At 38.1% G+C, this 19,530-nt stretch overlaps 1 protein-coding gene across 1 annotated transcript; it reads right to left on the bottom strand.

Moving 5' to 3' along the window:
- Positions 1-1,463: 1,463 nt before the first annotated feature.
- On the bottom strand, positions 1,464-17,705 carry aqp9b (aquaporin 9b). Its single transcript, XM_052146813.1, has 6 exons — positions 17,408-17,705; positions 16,163-16,289; positions 10,457-10,594; positions 8,912-9,030; positions 8,023-8,240; positions 1,464-2,785 (listed from the first exon to the last, which is right to left on the bottom strand). The coding sequence occupies exons 1-6, from the start codon at positions 17,507-17,509 to the stop codon at positions 2,617-2,619; spliced, it is 873 nt and encodes a 290-aa protein (XP_052002773.1). The 5' UTR covers positions 17,510-17,705; the 3' UTR covers positions 1,464-2,616.
- Positions 17,706-19,530: the final 1,825 nt, after the last annotated feature.

Raw genomic sequence — 19,530 nt, 5'->3', positions numbered from 1 at the left:
AGTTTACAATAAATGACTCATCTGGAATATGGGGGCTTTTGAGTAAACAGGACAGAGAGCAAATCATTCGCCCAGTACTTTTGCTTTGCTTTTGTGTCAGTATACCAACTTAACTATCTATAGTTTGGGAACAAATTTGTACCCAGAAGTGAGCTAAATTGGACAAAACCTCCTTTTGGGGACATTTTGGGATGTCCTCATTTGGAAAAACAATCTATACATAAATGTATCAGTTTGTCCAGAGTGAAAATAATTCTTCCATATCATGACAACTACAATAATGATGATTTTCCAAATTAAAAACATATTTGTTTTTTGTAGACATTGGCTGAATGTAGGCATGTGGGGGATTATCTTCATGTCATCTACTCAGTTTAGTTTGATTTGTAATGATTAATACTGTTGTTTAATTTTGTTTCGAAGAATTCTCAAGAATAACAAATGAGTTGCATGGAATAATTTGTTAGACTTCTGAATTAGGGCCACAATATTCTTCTGTAGAAGTTCTTAACAGACAAGCAACGTTCAGAACATTCAGACAACCGCCACAACGCTGTGGGGGGTGTTTTGAGGAGCATTTCATTGAGGATACTCAGTCAAACCTAAGACTTTAAAATGTGTTATCAATGACTTCAGGCCTCATTCTATGAGTAGAATTCACATGAGCTCAGTAAAAGAAGCTGTTTTAACCACTCTGATGATTTAAAGTCATTTATATGCAGTAGAAAATGTTTAATTCGTCTTGTTTACATTATTTATTCATGACACTAATGCACTAACATGCTAACACCCAGCCATAATATATGCCGGATACACTTTGTTATTGTAATTTATGATGGCACTGATATATTACAAAGATGAGTGTATACAATTTCAAAATTTCTCCCTATGTGTACCAAACAAGACAGAACGTCATATGGGTTTAGAATAACACGAGGGTGAGTAAATAATGAGAGAAGTTTCCTTTTTGGGTAAACTATCCCTTTAAGATAAAATTTGGTCCAAGATGTTATTAGTGCAAACCTTTCTCATGGTGTAAATTTAGTCTTTAAGTCTCATAGTTTCAATGGTCTAAATTCTCTTTAACTGGAAAATGGTATATATTTACATTAAATGTTTATTTTTTCAGGTCTACATTAGCAGAATTAAAAAACAATTATCTTTAACATTTTCAATGTTGGATTTAATCTGCTATTTCATTTATGAGAGTGCAGAAAGTACAAAAAAAAACATTTAAGGAGAGATTGACAGGATTAAATTAAAAAGCAAGAAAAAATATTAGAATATATAATTCGAAATGTTTAAACATTACAAAAATTAACTAGGAAATAAAATTGCTATTTATTTATTCTTTAAAGGACATGCAAAAAATGACTAGAACAATAAGTTTAAAAAACATGATGTTGAAAGATAATTACATTTTACACAATTGCAAAAACAATAGATAAAACAACGCATTAAAAATATTGCAGTAACTTTCATTTATCTAACACAAGCCAGAAATATGAAAAATCTTGATTTATACACAATGCCACTCAATATATACTGCCAAAAATCTATTGAAAGTTTTAGCACACATAAATACACAATTATTTATTCTCAAGCTGATCAATATACCATTACAGGTTTATTTTTTTAGCATGCCATGCAACTTTTGTCCTGTTACCTCATGCATGTTACCTTATCAGCAGTTATGCATGCAGTTAATTGACCATTCATCTGTTATATTGAATAATTACCACTTAACCTATTTACAGACAATGATGCCTGCTCATGTTTGTGAAAACAGAGTGGAAAGTAAAGTAATCTTCCTACTACAGAACTGCATGTATCTGCTTATAGCAAGTTCCAGAAGCCCCTGTATGGATGTCAGATTGATGCTTTGTGCATTTTGACATGATAAACTGGTGAAACGTATAATAAAAATTGTTTAAAAAACTATCCTAGAGTCCTAGACTATCCTTCAACACTCTTTCTTCATACCCTGCATATTCTGTGTTAACAAAATGATGATAACCTAAGATCATGTTTATCTCTATATCAGTTCCAGAGGTAATAATATGGAGGATTTGTTTGCTCCTAATCTTTTACTGGCCGTGTTGTAACACTTGTCAGTATGTAAAATACTGATGGTCTAAGAATGCAGTGGATTTTATCCATAAGATACCACTAAAATGCCTGACTACAAAGGAGGTCCAATTATCTGCTCCATGTTCATGGAAAATAAATGCCCATGTCTAATGATTATGGGTTTTCTACATTGGTGCTCTTTTCTCTTTGAACCTTCTAAATGTGCTATCCCTCTATTTTGTTTGTGCTCCATTTTTGTAAGCCAAAGAATTCCAGATTGTTCTGCTTCTGTTATGAACTGAAAAAAGGCATGATAAATGATAATAAACACTTGATGACATGTAAGTATTTTAGTGAAATACTAAATGGTAACAAAAAGTATGACTAGTAAATCACTGACACTGCAAAGAATACTGCTCTCTGCTCGAAGTCAGAGTAAAAGAGGTCTAAAGGAAAAAAAAACAGACAAAAAAAGTGATAAGCAATACCAGTGCTTCTTGTTTGAGGTCTATGGTCAAGTAACAGGTACAATACTTCCCCTTTTTTTCAGTTTACAGTGTTCAATTCATATTTATCTTTGAGACTGTTGTCATCCTCAGGGTTCTTCTCTGTCTCAGGGTGGTGCATCTCAATCATCAGGAAGTAGATCACCGCCCCGACCACACCTCCCACCATCGGCCCGACGACTGGAACCCACCACCAGCCATTTCCAGCACTAAGGACACAGTCAAAGGTTAGAACAGGGCATACACTCTCACAGTTTAATATAGGATAGTTGACTCAAAACCGAAAATTCTTTCATCATTAACTCACCCATATGTTGTTCCAAAATAGGGTTGGGATCCAAGAACCGATTCTTATTCAGAATTAAAAATTCAATTTTTATGATTTTCATGACTTTCGGTTCTGTTAACGGTTCTCAAATGAGCATTCTTCCACCTATGCTGATGGAACCCCATACTAAGAGCACATCCACACTAATTTAAGTTTAAGGTCCCCTTCTGTCGCTCTCTCGATGTTGTGTCGATTGAAGCGACACTAGGTGTCTTTCTTGAAGGCCTCGGTTACCTCTGAACTTGAGAAAAGGCTAATGAGAAATTGGCAGACAGAATTTGCATGTCCCTCCCCCCGGACATAGGGGTATAAAAGGAGAGAATCGTGCATGTGTCCATTCAGATTTTTTCTTCAGAGCCGAGCAGTTGTGCGATCAGCAAGCTGAGATCACTTCTGTGAGACAACGCTTCTGAAAGAGTATATTTTCTCACAAAAGAGCACACAGAGCAGGCGTTGATCGTCCTTTTCTGGACACGTCTTTTTAAAGATTCCCTTCCACCTCTGTGTAGTTCCTGGATGCGGTCGATATCTCTCCGCTCCTGATGGTCATGCCTCGTGTATCTGTGTGTGTGGGGTTGGACTGGGTCCGGGCGCCACTCACAGCCACACCGACCAGAGGCAGCCCTTGCCCCGCTCAGGGAAGTGGGTAGCCACATAGTCAACTACCTCGATGACTGGCTCATCCTAGCCCACTCTCGAGAGTTACTGTGTGCCCACAGGGACCAGGTGCTCAGGCACCTCAGTCTAGGGCTTCAGGTCAACTGGGAAAAGAGCAAGCTCGCCCTGGTTCAGAGCATCTCTTTTCTCAGCATGAAGTTAGACTCAGTCTCAATGACAGCATGCCTCACCAACGAGCACGCACAGTCGGTCCTGAAATGCCTCACCCTGATCAATCTAGGCACAGCGGTTCCTCTAAAACAATTCCAGAGGCTCCTGGGGCATAAGGCATCCTCCGCGGAAGTCGTGCCGCTGGGATTGATGCATATGAGACCGCTTCAGCACTGGCTTCAGATTCGAGTTCCGAAATGGGCCTGGCGCCGCGGCACATACCGTGTGTTCATCACCCCTACAGGGGCATCACAGATTAATCCCCTTGTGTGTATTTTCTGCAGTACGGCCCACCTCTTCGTGGACCTGCGTCTCCCTTGGGCAGTCCAATCTGTCCCCCGGTCGGTGTGTTTGTAGCAACTCCTCCCTCGTTAGGTAGGATCTACCACCGCACCATTTCCACATGTGGCCTGAAAACCCATGTGACGTATTTACCACATTTAACCTCCCCCCAGCCTGGGCAGGATGTGGTCTCCGTGGGGTCTTTTCCCCCTGAAATAATAGGAGTTGGAAAAGAATGCCTTCCCCAATGCGTGTTATAGCGTTAAATGGCCCCAGCCGCTTTAACTCTATGCAAGAAACATAGAGAGAGAAAAGGTGAGGCTGGCGCGGACTGCTCCCATGCTTGGCACGTCGCTTGTTCCCCCCCTTCAGAACCTAAAAAGTTTGACATTTTTATGGGGCACTGGGGAAGGGTACGTGCAGTCTGACGCAGCCTGCTGCTTTGGCATGCAACTGCCTGCCCGCACCTGCATTAGCAGTTCACGTACACGGTTCAGCGCATGGCATGATTGGATAGGGACCCCTAGTGTCACTTCAACCGACACAACGTCGAGTGAGCGACAGAAGGGGAATGTCTAGGTTACTATTGTAGCCCCCGTTCCCTGATGGAGGGAACGAGATGTTGTGTCCCCCGGCCATAACACTGTACCGAGCCACTGTAACGGCCGAACCTTATTTTCGGCTCCTCAGTGCAAAACCTGAATGGACAGACGTAAATACAGATGGTAGATCCTCGCACCATCGACCTGCATAGACGGCACTCCGCTTCTCTAACTCCAAATAAGCTAGCTGTCATGCTCCCGCACATAATTTCCTTGATAGTTCGCTCCTCTCATTCAGAATAAACTGTCCAACACTATTGCTACCTGTGCTCATTGTTCATATTAAATGTATTGATTAAATTGAAGCATTTGAAGTAAATGGAGAGACAGAGAAATTTTAGAAGGTTAGAAAATAAATTCCCTTACAAAGGGAAAAAATGCCCCTGGAAATCAATTCTAGTTTGTAATATATTGCCCCTAATGGAAAAGTTCATTTTTTAACATGTGTACAACACTTCGTCCCAAATGACTCGTATCAGCCAGTTATTTTTAGTGAATCAAAACAGTAACAAACGGCAAGTAATTAAATTTTTAATAACCCAAATCATGAGACCTAAACAGAGTAATTACATGCTAATATGTATTTAAAGATGTGCATCATGAGTTTTGTTTTAATTTATGGGTATATCATAAAAAAATTATTAATTAATTAAATATCTTAAAAAGTCTGTGTAAATACACCTTTTGCAAGAATCTGTTTTATTAAAATATGAAATGACCATCATTAGAAAAAAGACTGCTGAAGGTAGTAGGTCCTAGTAAATACAATAAGAATTGAAATTCTTATTTCCAAATATTTCTTCATCAAAAGCACATAAAGAATAATGAAACGAATTGTTAATGAACGAATGGTTAAGAGGAAACAGAATTGGAACTAGAATAATTAAATTCCTTGCAATTACCATTCTTTTTCCAAACCAATATGCCTTTTTTACTCTTCTGTGGAAAACAAAAGGAGATGTTAGGCAGAAAGTTAGTTTCATTTACCATTCACTCTTATTGCATTTTTTCCCATACAATGAAAGTGAATGGTTCATCTCTTTTTGTGTTCCACAGATGGAAGTCATATGGGTTTGGAACAACATGGGGGTGAGTAAATTGTGACAAAATTTTAATTATTGTCTGAAATATCCCTTTAATTGTTACCTAACATGGGATTGATTAGGAATGTGTCTGTTGATTATTGGTCTTGAGTTTGAGGTGTAATGTGGGCAGTGGTAAAACCATCTTGTTGTTTAGTCTTGCTACACACTCAAGGTTTACTTTGCATTTATTGTAATCTGTGCTTAGTCTGTCACTCCACGGCTCCCTGTCTGCATTCCCTCACTAATTCTCTTAGTCTGTTGATCCTTTTATAGGCTACTGAGAATACAAGTGGTCTCTGTCCTCAAGTCTACTCTGTAAACAAGTTGACGCAGGCAAATTTAGCTAGTGATCTGAATGTGGTACAGGATAAGGGCTCTTTGAATGATATTACATATATTAAAGACTCTGTAATAAGACAGCGTACTCTATTGTAGAATAATGCAGGTGCAACAAATGTTAAAGTCACCCCAGAAGTGAACAGACCCAAAACAGACATTCATCTCCATCTCAACAGGCCAGACTACAAAATATAACAGCCCTCTATCCCACTGATCACTTTTCCAATCTTATTTCAGCAAATATACTGTGCTTTTAAATGTCTGCTATGGAATACTCAGGCACAATTTTCTTTTACAGTAGCCTATTATTTAAACAGTCATGTCCATCACATTTTAATGTTGATACTGGGAATTCATGGTCATTTCATCTTACTTCCATGGGATTATACAATATAACATGTGGAATTCTGTAATATATCACATATGATTAATAATTCAAACCTGGAGTATGCCAGATTATCTTCGCATTCAAGAGAGATTACACATGCCTAAAGACATGCAGCATATGCATGAATGAGTCAAAGGCTTCAGTGTTTTGCAGAGTTTTCAAGGCTGAAATCTGTAATTTTGCTCATGATCTAGACATAACAGTATAAGATTAATTTGTATCTTCCCTGTATTGGGAAAGTCTATTATTAACTTCTTCATTAGTCTTTATATTTTCAATGTAAACCTGCACATGAACTCTGACTCCTTTTGCTGTTAGATAGCAGTTATAGAATTTCTCTTGACAGTGACCTAGATTATTGTGATCTAGAGAAGCTAACTGTTTTTCATCTTGTGCCAACAGTTATATAGTTACGCCTCTCTAAATATTAAATGCAAGGAGAATTCAGGCCAGCACATGTACATTTTTAAAATTGCTTCAATATGCAGGAGATACACAAGTGCATTGAAACATTTATTTGCTCTGTCAAAAGAATGGTGATAGGCCTTTGCACTTTTCAGAAGGTACGTTGGCGGGTGCCGTGCCTCTGTTTTTCACATCCCAGCTGATGTTTTTAGGGCCCCAGAGACAATCTAACACTTCCAGTTCTGTTGTGTTGTTGCACACACCCATAGACAAACCTGCTTGTCACAGCGTAAGCAATAACACAGATAACACCATTATATACTGTATAGTCAAGTAAAATAAATTCCTAATTGTGGTTTAGAGCCCACAGACAAAACGGTCTGTCGAACGTAATGTTTGCAAGCATTCAGCGGCACATGCCTTTTGTCAGGAAGCAAAAGCTTTTCTGTCAGTTCTAGGAGGTAAATGTAGCTAATCATTTTGATGAGTAGATTTAGCTCTGTCATTTAAGTATACCCATAGCAACATTTGCATCGTTACGCAATGATTTTGATGACATTTCTGAACTAATTATTAAGTCGCATAATGATTTTTTATTTTATGTGCATGTCTTCTTACCAGCACAATTTGTATCCATCTCAAGTGAGCATCTAAGTTTTTTTTTTTTTTAGCTTTTTGGAGATTTTATTCTCATCTTGGTGTTTCCAACCAGCAAATTGTATGCAATATCCAAAAATTCACATAAATTTACATTGATGGAAACCCAGCTAGTGTATCATGAGTAGAAAATTAATGCATTTCGACTATTAAATACATCAGCTAGAAATCATCTTTGGGGATCAACTGCACTATGGAGATGTCACCATTTTTTATTCAGTATCTGTGTTGAGAAGTTTTTTTTATTTGAATTTTTTTATTGATATTTGATCAGATAGAAAGGACTGGAAATTATGGGGAAAACAGCAAATGAGTAGTCTGCATAAGTTCTCACACTGCTCAGTTTGTCTGGACAAATACACTAACCACTAGGCTACAGCTCTGACAGCTTTAACAAGAAAGAACTTTTAGGGTTTAATGAATGAAACATTTTGAACCATGAGAATTTTAGATTAGCATTAAATCAGGCAGAAAGGTAGATTAAAATGAATAATAGAATAGAATTAATTAGTGCAGTGCGAGTTTCCTTTACCTAAACACTTCTATTCCCCATCCTGCCATAGCTGTGAAGATCCTTGGTCCTAAGTCTCTGGCAGGGTTTATTGGATAGCCACAATTCAGTGCCATGGACACTCCAATAGCCAGGATGCTCAGGCCAACAAGCAGAGGCTCCATTCCTTTAGGTGCCCCAATATTCTTTTTATCTACAATGGCTAGAATGCAGAGGACCAAGGCCCCAGTGCCAATCACCTGTGTAAACAGAGACTAATCATTAGCAAAACATTCTCTCTTTGTAGGTATGTACACATCCTCGTGCTTGATGCATGCGCATGGAACTGCAATCAAGATTCAAGTCATGACTACGCCAAGGATACTGCAGATGCCATGATTTATAGTGAAACATTAGTTATATTTTATTATATACATCATATTGTCTCAGAAGATATGAATTAAACCACTAGAGTATGGATGATCTTTTTGATGCCTTTATGTCCTTTTTGAAGCTTGATTTTTTTTCTACTGTATCTTCACATCATATCTACATCAATATATCTTTGTTTGTGTCCCACATAGGAAAGATAGTCATACGAGTTTGAGATGCCATAAGGGTGAGTAAATGATGAGAGAATTATCATTTTGGAGTGAACTATTCCTTTAAAATGCTTGAACTTCACAGCATCTTAAAAAAGTCAGTCTAGCAATTTAATGTAGAAAAATAGACAGAAGCAAAACCGCATTCGGTGTGACTGGCCCTTTAGAGGAACACTAGTCTCAGGGCTATAAGCATGTGCTCACTCTTTCAGGATGGAGAAATTATAGGCCTAAAGTTCTAACACAGCTTTAACTATTTAATTTGATATGTAAAAGCACCAGTGTGACCATCTGTTATTTAGATTAATGAGTGACTGGTCTTCTCTCACCTGATCAATGAATCCATTAAGCAATGAAAGATCTTCTCGTGGATATGAGGCAAAGATACCTGCTGTGGCATTTGTACCAGTTACAATCAGATCTCCACCAGCGAAATTTGCAAAGGCACCTATGGACAAGAGAGTTTTTTTATTATGTGGGTTGTTTATGTTATGCAATAAACATTGAAAGCATTTAAATAGATTGCATGGAGGCCTTGGTTGAACCTCAACATCTAAAACCATTTTTTTTTTTTTACTACTTGTTGAGTGTGAAATGTGTAATTAAAAGTGTGAAATTTTTAACAAATCAATTTATCAAATTAAAAGTCCAGTTGAATTTTAAAGATCAGAGCGAGCGACAGGCAATTTGAATTCTCTAAAATAATACTCACGTGCTTTAAAATGGTTTTATATTAATGAGAAAATACACAGTGCCAACATAGTTTAAAACTAAAGAGCATATCTGTCATTAGATTTGCAAGGTTTCCATTTCATGGAATGACTCATCTGCATCCTAGGCAGGCATGGTCAATGACATTCTTCTGAAAGGATTCTTAATTTGTTTGGCAATGCTTTTGCTAACAGTCTGTGAAACACATAATTGAAATTGTTGGAGGTAATGCATTAGAGAGTACTGCAACCTGTTACAAGTTTCTGTAATCAGATTACTTTTCCTATTATTAAGTAAATATAAGTGACTATTCATTCTTTTAAATTAAAATACTATCACAGTCACTGTTTTTATTAAATTGTTGGTAGTCATGTTGCATACAGAATGTTAGATGGTAACCCTCAATCTCTAAAAAGTTGAGATTCGCATGTTACATTCACACACTGTTTATTTGAAGTCTCACAAAAACACTATCCCTGACCTTGACCTTTGTAGCAGCAAAAGCAAATCTCACAAGAGTTGTCAGAACAAGGTTTATCATCTAGACATGACCCAGCTACACTGCGAAGTTCAGAACAAGCCAGGCGAATTATTGTTTGGGTTGTGTGAATTGTTAATGGGAGCGGTAGTGTAGCGGTTAGCGCGCTGCGCTATGAACCTGGCGACCTGAGTTTGGTTCTCACTCATGGCCAACACCTGTGACGATTATCTGAACTGGTCCTGGGCCTCCCCTAGGTTGACTCAGCCTAAAATGAGTACCTGGTGTGGTGTGTAAAAACATTGCCACTGGGGAGACAAAGGCGGTTGGGCGTGGTGCTGGCCACCCACTCCCTCGTGCACCGTTCCGGCCTTCATAGGTGCTCGCTAACAGCACTTGCACCTACAGTCTGTTAAGGCTAAATGGGGGATCTAAATGGGTGTGTGTGTGTGTGTGTGTGTGTGTGTGTGTGTGTGTGTGTGTGTGTGTGTGTGTGTGTGTGTGTGACTGATGGATATAAGTACTAGTGAGTTCAGTGGTACAGAGGGGGATCAGAATTTGGCTCACTTTGTTTATATGTTGACCATTATCTATATTTTCCTAAAGGCATTAGTATATTAGCAGACTGCCTCAGGTATGATAGAGTCATTGGAAGCAATAACTTAGAAGTGCCCAGAAAACTTACCATAGTACAGACAGAAGACAGCACAAGATCCAGCAAATGCACCTAAAAATTGGGCTACCACATAGACAGGGAATTTCTTTATTGGGAGTTTCCCCAAGACAACCATAGCCAGAGAAACAGCTGGATTCACATGTCCTCCTGCAAAGAGATACATTATGAAATATGAGATCACAGGGTGTAACAAGCACTATTTTTTCTAAAGTAACACTGTTCAACAGTGACACCAGCAGATAAAGTTACAGAGGGAGGCAGGTTTTTTTTTTTAACTGCCGCTCACTGGATGTTTTTTGTTTTTGGCACCATTCTGAGTAAATTCTAGAGACTGTTGTGTGTGAAAATCCCAGGAGACCAGCAGTTACAGAAATACTCATCATGCCACGGTCGAAATCACTGAGATCACATTTTCCCCATTCTGATGGTTGATGTGAATATTAACTCCTGACCTGTATCTGAATGATTGTATGCATTGCACTGCTGCAACATGATTGGCTGATTACATAATTGTATGAATTAGGTGTACATGTGTTCCTAATAGTGCTAAGTGAGTGTGAACTAACATGAACTTACAAGGGGGGGTAGTAGAAATAAACTTGTTACAACATACAAATACAAAGTGATCTTATTTTTGTATTGCATTATTATTTAGTTATATGAATATAGTTAGATTTATAAAGAATTATGTAGTTTTGAATGTTAAAATGTTTAAAAACACACAAGTGTGATGTGATTGGTTGAAATAAATACCAATTTTAATATAAACATATTTTAGTATTGGTTGCTTGTTGATAGTGTAGGGTAAATGGTGTTCCAAATGCCTTTAATCAAATGGAAACTGGAACATGAATTTCATTGGACTAAAATAACCCAAAAGCCAGAGTGGGGACTTTGCCTCCACATTTCAGAAGTCCACCATATCCCCTGTTTATGTACTGGCAGTGTCTGCCTTCAGTGGTAATCCATCCACCTACACAGACTTTCTCCCTTTGTGTAATCCAGACTGCTCTTCACAAACACTGTCCACAAAAATCTGGTGAGGAAGTCAATTGGAATTGGGTCTGACATAATCTGGCTAAGTCTTCTAAGATCACCACAGGGCTTAGGAGAAACTCTGCTTTGACAAGCGTTGTCAGGCCTACAGAACTATCTCTCACCCCACCGTAAACTCAGCGTTGGCTCTAATGCCAGCAAAACAGAATGGAAAACATTGGCCTTTTCTGCCCTATGTTTCCATAAGAATGACGGACAAGCACCTACACCTGACTACCACCTGGGACATATGCCCCAGAAATGCTCATTAGTTCAATACTGTAATCATCATCACAGCATGTAAGACATCACGGTCATGTGGGCTGCTGGGCTAACCAACTTACTCATGCATAAATGCACCATTCTGACTACATTTAAATCACAGAAACCAGGCCATTTTTTAACATCATATATATGATATATTCTCAATAGCTCTGCCTCACCTCGTGATATAGTAAAACAAGGGCAATGCTGGCAGCGGATAATATGGTGCATCCGAAGCTCATAACTCATCACCACTGCTACTTCAGTTGTACGCCTCTTGTGCAATATGCAACGGTGTAGTAAAGTTCCAGGGGCCACAACGAAAGGATGAGCCACTAGGCCCGGCATCCCTGCATATCCCGACATGTACAGTCCTGTTGTCGTGCCAATTTCTGACTCCCTAGTATGGTTATGGTTAGAAGTAGGTGTAGTGGTGGCCTTTAGGGATAGGTACTAATGGCTCCCTACTATGGTAGGGTTAGGGGTGGGTGTAGGCTGGGCTTTAGGTAGAAGAACCAATCAGGTAGAGGGGAGTAAGTATCTGGTGGGGAGTCAGATTTCGTCGCAGCACCGGCACACCAAAAACACCACAACTCTTCAAAGGAATATTCAGGGTTCAAAATAAGTTAAGCTTAATCAACAGCATACTGACACAAAAATTACTTTGAATCTCACTTACAATGTAAGTGAATGGGGCCAGTGTATAAACAATAAAATACACAATGTTTCAAATTGTCACAAAAAGTAGAGCCACAATAACAATATAACAAGATAAACAATATACATGTTAACATGATTTTAGTGTGATAAAATCGCTTTCTAACCATATTTGTGTAAAGTTATATATAAAGCATTTGTTGTCAAAACATCGAAGTTGTAATATTGTATATAACTTTACATAGATATGGTTTGTAAGTGATTTTATATCACATTAAAATCATGTTACCGTTATGTTGTTTACATCGTGTGGCTATACTTGAAAGTGCCTCACTGTAAATGGAGATCTAAACAAAGATTTGTGAGGAGCTTGTCAGTTGAGTCCTGTCAATCATGTCAAATACAAGCATATACTGTATAAGCGGCTGCTTATCTCATTCCCCTAAGAATTCTTCTGGCATCCCTCCACCTTCATTTTTCATTCTAACTAACTTTAATTAAGTATTACTTGTTATGGGGGGACTTGGAGCTTGAGTCGTGTCTCATGCTTTGTGGACAGCAAATCAAATGTGTTTACCATTACCAATCTGTTTACCATTTCCACTTCAAGGACTAGGTGGACATGCAAACTCGTGAACTGCTTAAAAAAAAATAAAAAATGAGGGGAAGTCAAAATTATTTTTCGTGGAGTAAACATTTTGCCATTAACTGAGCTTAAATTGTATTAAACTCGGAATGTTCCTTTACACTTTCACCATGAACTTTTTGTCTTTTTAATTCATGTTTGCATTCTAATAAAAAAAATTATAAAAGAAAAAATACATTCTAAATTGTGTCACCACTCACAGTCTTCCTCTTGCATACTTGCATACAATTAGTACTATAACCGCAGTCTAAAGATGTGGCAGAAATAATAAAAGTAGTTTCAGCGATTCAGCTTTTATCTCTCCAAATCCAGGAGATACGGGCGGTTGCATCTCAAAAACTTTTTTTTGGTGTACGTTTGTGTACGCACTTGTGCATAGAGCAGTCGCATGAAGAGAGGAGCTCTTCTAAACATTATGGCAGTTGTGATGAGGATCCGTTAGCTTCAGGTCCAAGTTATTCTCATTACATTACACTTATCGCTCCCCTCTATACAACATATGAATGTGTGACGTGTGAGCTCACAAGTCCAACTACTACTCATTCGAAAATGAGATTATCTAGAGTCTATTCACCTAAGAGCAGCGAGGTTACTCTAATTGGATCAGTGTGTAGTCAATTATTGCTAATCATTTTTTGGCACTCTGTCTTCTCTTTGACGATGTACAATGACAAAAATAGTAATTAAGAGATTATATCTCATAATATCTCAAAGTTGTTTTTAATTTACCATTTTACCATCTAAAGATATATTTTAAGCTGATTGTGTAATTTTTTTCATGATAAAAATACTTTCTCTAATACAAACTTACTATGCTGAGACATCAATATGTAAACAACTCGTAGATTGATTTCCCTGAAAAGTATGAACACTGTGACTCTATGGCACATTCAGGCCATGTCCACACTAAAACATTTTAGTTTGAAAATGCATTCATTTCTCTACATTTTGGCCTTCCATCCACACTGAGACAGTACCTTTGTCCAGAGAAAACATAGCTTTTCACTATGCCAAGTGGATACATTTGAAAAGCTATCTTCTCATTGTAGTATGGACAGTTAAAATGGAGATATTAAACAACAAATTGTTTTTAGATGTGACAGTCATGTGATCTACTCAACCCAAAACAATTAAGATGGCCGCCCATGTTGCAGCGGCGTTGTTGTGCCTACTATCCACTTTGATAACATTGTTAAAGATAAATGTTACTTTGTAAAACCTTCACATTGCATTCCTTAAAAGGCGATGTGTGATAGGGACCAAGGCAGTCACGAGGAGAGATCACACTAGGAAGCAGTAACAGCATTCCAAAAAGAAGTGTAAAGAGGTGCAAAATGGTGCAAAATGTGCAAATAAGTGTTTCAAAGTGAACATAAAACCAAGGTTACATTAAAAAAAAAAAGTATAAAAAAAAAACCTTCTAAATGCTAGGCCTGTTTTTGGTACTAAGAGTAGTACCTACACCCCTCACTAAATAATGGAGGCCGAAGTTTCCTTTTCGCTCAAGCAGCGCTAGGAACCATTTTCATGTGCCCAAATACTCGCAGTCCATCTTGTTCCCCATCCTCTATTGGTGGCTGGCTTTTATACAAAAATGTCTTGCCTTTGCAAATTGGAATATACCATTATTTTAAATAAAATTAACCCCCACATCCCCATTCTAATCACATTAAATAAATAAAAATTTGAGTTAAAAAGAACACTAATAAATACAATAAATAGTGTGGATAAAAACATTTGCACAAAACTCCAATAAATATTGAAAAGATGTGAATAAACAAGTCCTTGGGCATATTAAAATCACGTCATGGCTCGCAGGTTCTCCATCACACAATGGGAAGTTTAACAAGTTGGGAAATTGTTTTCGGCAAGGACAACTGCATTTCAGACCATACATTCTTATGTCTGTTTTTTTCTTTCTTTTTGTATGTGCAATAAAGAGATTTAAGCATTTTCAGAAATTTTTTTCTGTAGCTTTTGGGAAAACTTTTGAAATGTATCCAAATTAATATGGACATGGCCTTTGCATAACATTTGCTTTGTTTGTTTTCACCAGCCCGGCCAGCCTGACAAAACAAATTGGCTCAACCAATAGCATGAGTTTTTGCTGGGACTATCTGTTTGTAGAACCAATGAAATAAAGAGGATTTATTTGTGAATCTGTTTGAAAACAATGTTTATTTTTTGGTGATTATTTTGTGATGCTAGTAGCACAGAAATTACACTCTTCATCTTTAATCAGGGTTCACTGCTGCAGTTGAAAGGGGTCTATGGGAGATGACATGCATTTTGAAGAAATTAATTGAATCATCTGCATTATTATGACACATTAGAATAGAAGGCTCTCCTTGCCATAATCCTTCAGGAATGTTTCTAATGAAGTCCAGGCATACATATCTGTCCAATCTGGTATATCAAACCCAACACACTCCTCCATTAGACACTAAGCCTCATTTAACGTTTAAAAGCATGTAATTGACCCATGATTTCCTCCTCCCCGCCGTAATGCCAGAGATGGACAAAGAACATCCCCAATAATACAATAAAAGCAAGGCTTCTCCACTCTATTATGTAATTCATTAAGGCTAAAATTTGAAAGGAAGACGAAAACCATTATGCACTGAAACAAATTCACTTTACTCTCTATCTCTCTCTCTCTCTCTCTCTGATAAAATGTCAAGGAGGAATACTTAGAATGGGACATATCTGCTTAGTGTATGAGAGGCGTTTTCCATCTCACTAGCCTCTGTCATCCTTTAAAAATATTCAGGTCTCTATATGGCGATTTGGGGGTTTGTTTGTATACTGAAGACTGTATGTTTTGTTGAGCATGATCAAAGATCACAAAAGACAGATAAAAAACAGCCCCAATGGATAGCTAAATATGAACTTTGACATGAAATTATGTTTCTTTTTTACTTAACTGTCCCAGACTATTGCCTATTAAATGAACATACATCACAGTTTATGCTCCATATTAAGGAAGACATCACAAAAAATGTTGTTGGTGTTACTTTGATAAACTCAAACAGACTTTCAGGTGACTTTGTTTTGGTTTGTATATGTCTGCAGTTTAGTGTGTGTTCCAAACTTCCCTGTGTGTGAGCAGTTACCTGACACGCCTCCAGCCATATAAACAGCCAGCATCACTCCTAGAGTAAAACCAAAGTGGATGGTGAGATCTTCTCCATTTTTCCCTCTGCTGAGGACAGACTGGGCCACTGAACCACAGCCGAAAAGCTGCAACCAGGAAATGGACAGAGTTATGAAGACAAGTAGTGTGAGATGCTACTTCTACTGTCATACAGATAAGAAAAGCAGCCTTGTTTTAGAGCACTTATTCAAAACTAATCAGTAGAGCAGCTTGATCAAAAAGCTCAGCCCATTATATAAAGGGAAAAATCCCAAAGCAATAAAAGATGTTTTGAAATCTCTTTTCATGTAATTACCACCAGTAGAATAGACTGTACAAATGTTTGGTCAGTTAGACTAAACATTTTGCAAAATCCAAATGAACTGCTTTTTATTCAAATGAAATAATTTATTTTAACATTTACAATCAAACCTGACTGCATTAGGTTGCACCAATGAAATAAATGTTTGTAAGAATCAGATCAGGTTGAAATGGTTATTTAAGGCAAAACTGGACATGTCCACTTTTAATAGTGTAGAAGGTTTTGTGAGCAATAACTATACAATCATTGGAATGTGCACCTGAGACAGTTTAATAGGGAGTTTATTTCGAAGAGAGAAAACTAGAAAGACATTATAGATAGCAATGAAATATATACATCTGTTACATTATATAGGAAATGATACAGGTCATAAAATTTATAAAAGACTGGAAAATCATTTATATCTCATGAAATATGCATCAACACTGATCATTAAGTAGTAAAAACACGTTCTCACTGCTTTTCAGCATAAATCTCCAGAGAGTGTTAAGCAATGCATTTGAAACATTATGTGATCACACATAGTATACTACATTAGTAATACTGTATGTGGTCACACATATAAGATGCAAAGTCCATCTTTTTTTTTTTTTTTTAAATGAATTTAAGTGAATGTCAACCTCAGTAACACTCATTTGATATACAAGCCATTTGAAATAGAAGACTGAATAAAACTGGCATAAAAAGAGTTATCATTCAGAATATTACATCTGAGACTTTCTTAATTTCTTAATCAATTTAAATCTGTGACAGAGCATACTTGACCTGCAATATTAATCATATTCAAATGCCTTTACCATAATGAAACTGTGCTGTTATATTCACAAGTTTTAAATTAACTAGTATTACTATTAAATAAATAATAAATGCTGAAGTCCTGACAGACAAAAGACTAAATCTTACTATTAATACGAATGTCCCCAGCAGTTCCGCCAAAAACTCTCTGATGATGTCCCGCCTCACTCTACATCTCCCCCTCAAATTTCTCAAGTTTTCGAGTTCCATGTTTTCCCCAACAGATGAGATCTCTCTGATGTCCGGACAGACAATTGAAGAGCTGATTGCGCTGTTAAGTGTCTTTAGGATTTAACCTTCCCCGCCCTCCTGCCACACACGATATTACAGACATGACTATAGTGGTTTCTCTTTGCTCTGAACAACACAGTCTAAACGCTGAAATTGGTGTGCGATCATCTGTGATATCTGTAGCAAATATAGCCTATATTATGACTTGTTGAATTATCCAGTGCCCCTATGTGTTTATTCAACTGGTGTATTTTGGGAAATTATGGGGTCGTTCAACCCGAGCGTGTACTTAATAACTGGACGCTAAGCCACGAACGCAGGTGCACCGAGACGCGTTGTTAACGTCTGAAATTATTTTTAACTCGACACGGCGTCTGAAAATCGCGGCGCTCCTGTGTAAGACGATGAAAAGACATATGATATATATATATATATATATATATATATATATATATATATATATATATATATATGACACAATAGTCAAAGATGTACGTCTCGCGCGTGCTTACATAAAAAAAGAACGGCCCCAAACTCTACTTAAAGTTTAGAACAGATTTTGAGATGTTTGTTTTGATAAGGTATTAAATTAATTAACAGAAGTTCGTGTTCAATGTCCAATGAAAAATGTGAATTTATACTCAGTCTTAACTTTAACACTACACAATATACAGTGCAATATGCTACAATACATAATTCAATATATAATAGGCTATAGTATACATTAGGGTACAATGGGGCTAAAGGTCCTGTGGGCTAAAAGGCACTTTTGATTGCATTTTCTCCAAAAACATTAAACAGCAACAAAAACTACCACAGTACTTTCCTTAACACCTGTGAACTTTCCTTAGGCATGCTGCATGGATGCATGAGGACTGCAGATGTGGCCAAGGCAATAAATTGCAATGTCCGTACTGTGAGGCGCTTAAGACAGCACTACAGGGAGATGGGAAGGACAGCTGATCATCCTTGCAGTGGCAGACGATGTGTAACATCATCTGCACAGGATTGGTACATTTAAATATCACACCTGCAGGACAGGTACAGGATGGCAACAACAACACCCCGAGTTACACTAGGAACCCACAATTCCTCAATCAGTGCTCAGACTGTTCGCAATGGGCTGTGAGAGGCTGCACTGAGGGCTTGTAGGCCTGTTTTAAGGCAGGCCCTTACTAGACATCACTGGCAACAAAGTCACCTATGGGCACAAACCCACCATCGTTGGACCAGACAGGACTGCCGAAAAGTGCTCTTCACTGATGAGTCGCTGTGTTGTCTCACCAGGGGTGATGGTCAGACTCGCATTTTCAAAGGAATGAGCGTTACACCGAGGCCTTTACTCTTGAGCGGGATCGATTTGGAGGTGGAGGGTCCGTCATGGTCTGGGGCGGTGTGTCACAGCATCATCGGACTGAGCTTGTTGTCATTACAGGCAATCTCAATGCTGTGCATTAAAGGGAAGACATCCTACTCCCTCATGTGGTACCCTTCCTGCAGGCTCATTCTGACATGACCCTCCAGCATGACAATGCCACCAGCCATACTGCTCGTTCTGTGCGTGATTTCCTGCAAGACAGGAATGTCAGTGTTCTGCCATGCCCAGCGAAGAGCCCGGATCTCAATCCCATTGAGCACGTCTGGAACCTGTTGGATTGGAGAGTGAGGGCTAGGGCCATTCCCCCCAGAAATGAACTTATAAGTGCCTTGGTGGAAGAGTGGGGTAACAACTCACAGCAAGATCTGGCAAATCTGGTGCAGTCCATGAGGAGGAGATGCACTGCAGTACTTAATGTAGCTAGTGGCCACACCAGATACTGACTGTTAATTTAGATTGATTCCTTGTTCAGGGACACATTATTGAGTTTGCTGAAATTAAAAGCAGTTGAAAGTGAGAGGACGTTTCTTTTTTTTTTTTTATATACACTACCTGGCCAAAAAAAGTTGCATACTCGCTGGACCGCCTTTAGCATTGATTACGGCGCACATTCGTCGTGGCA

The sequence above is a fragment of the Xyrauchen texanus genome, chromosome 2, assembly GCF_025860055.1.
Source record: "Xyrauchen texanus isolate HMW12.3.18 chromosome 2, RBS_HiC_50CHRs, whole genome shotgun sequence".
Taxonomy (NCBI): domain Eukaryota; kingdom Metazoa; phylum Chordata; class Actinopteri; order Cypriniformes; family Catostomidae; genus Xyrauchen; species Xyrauchen texanus.
This window is presented reverse-complemented; position numbering and strand designations above follow the sequence as displayed.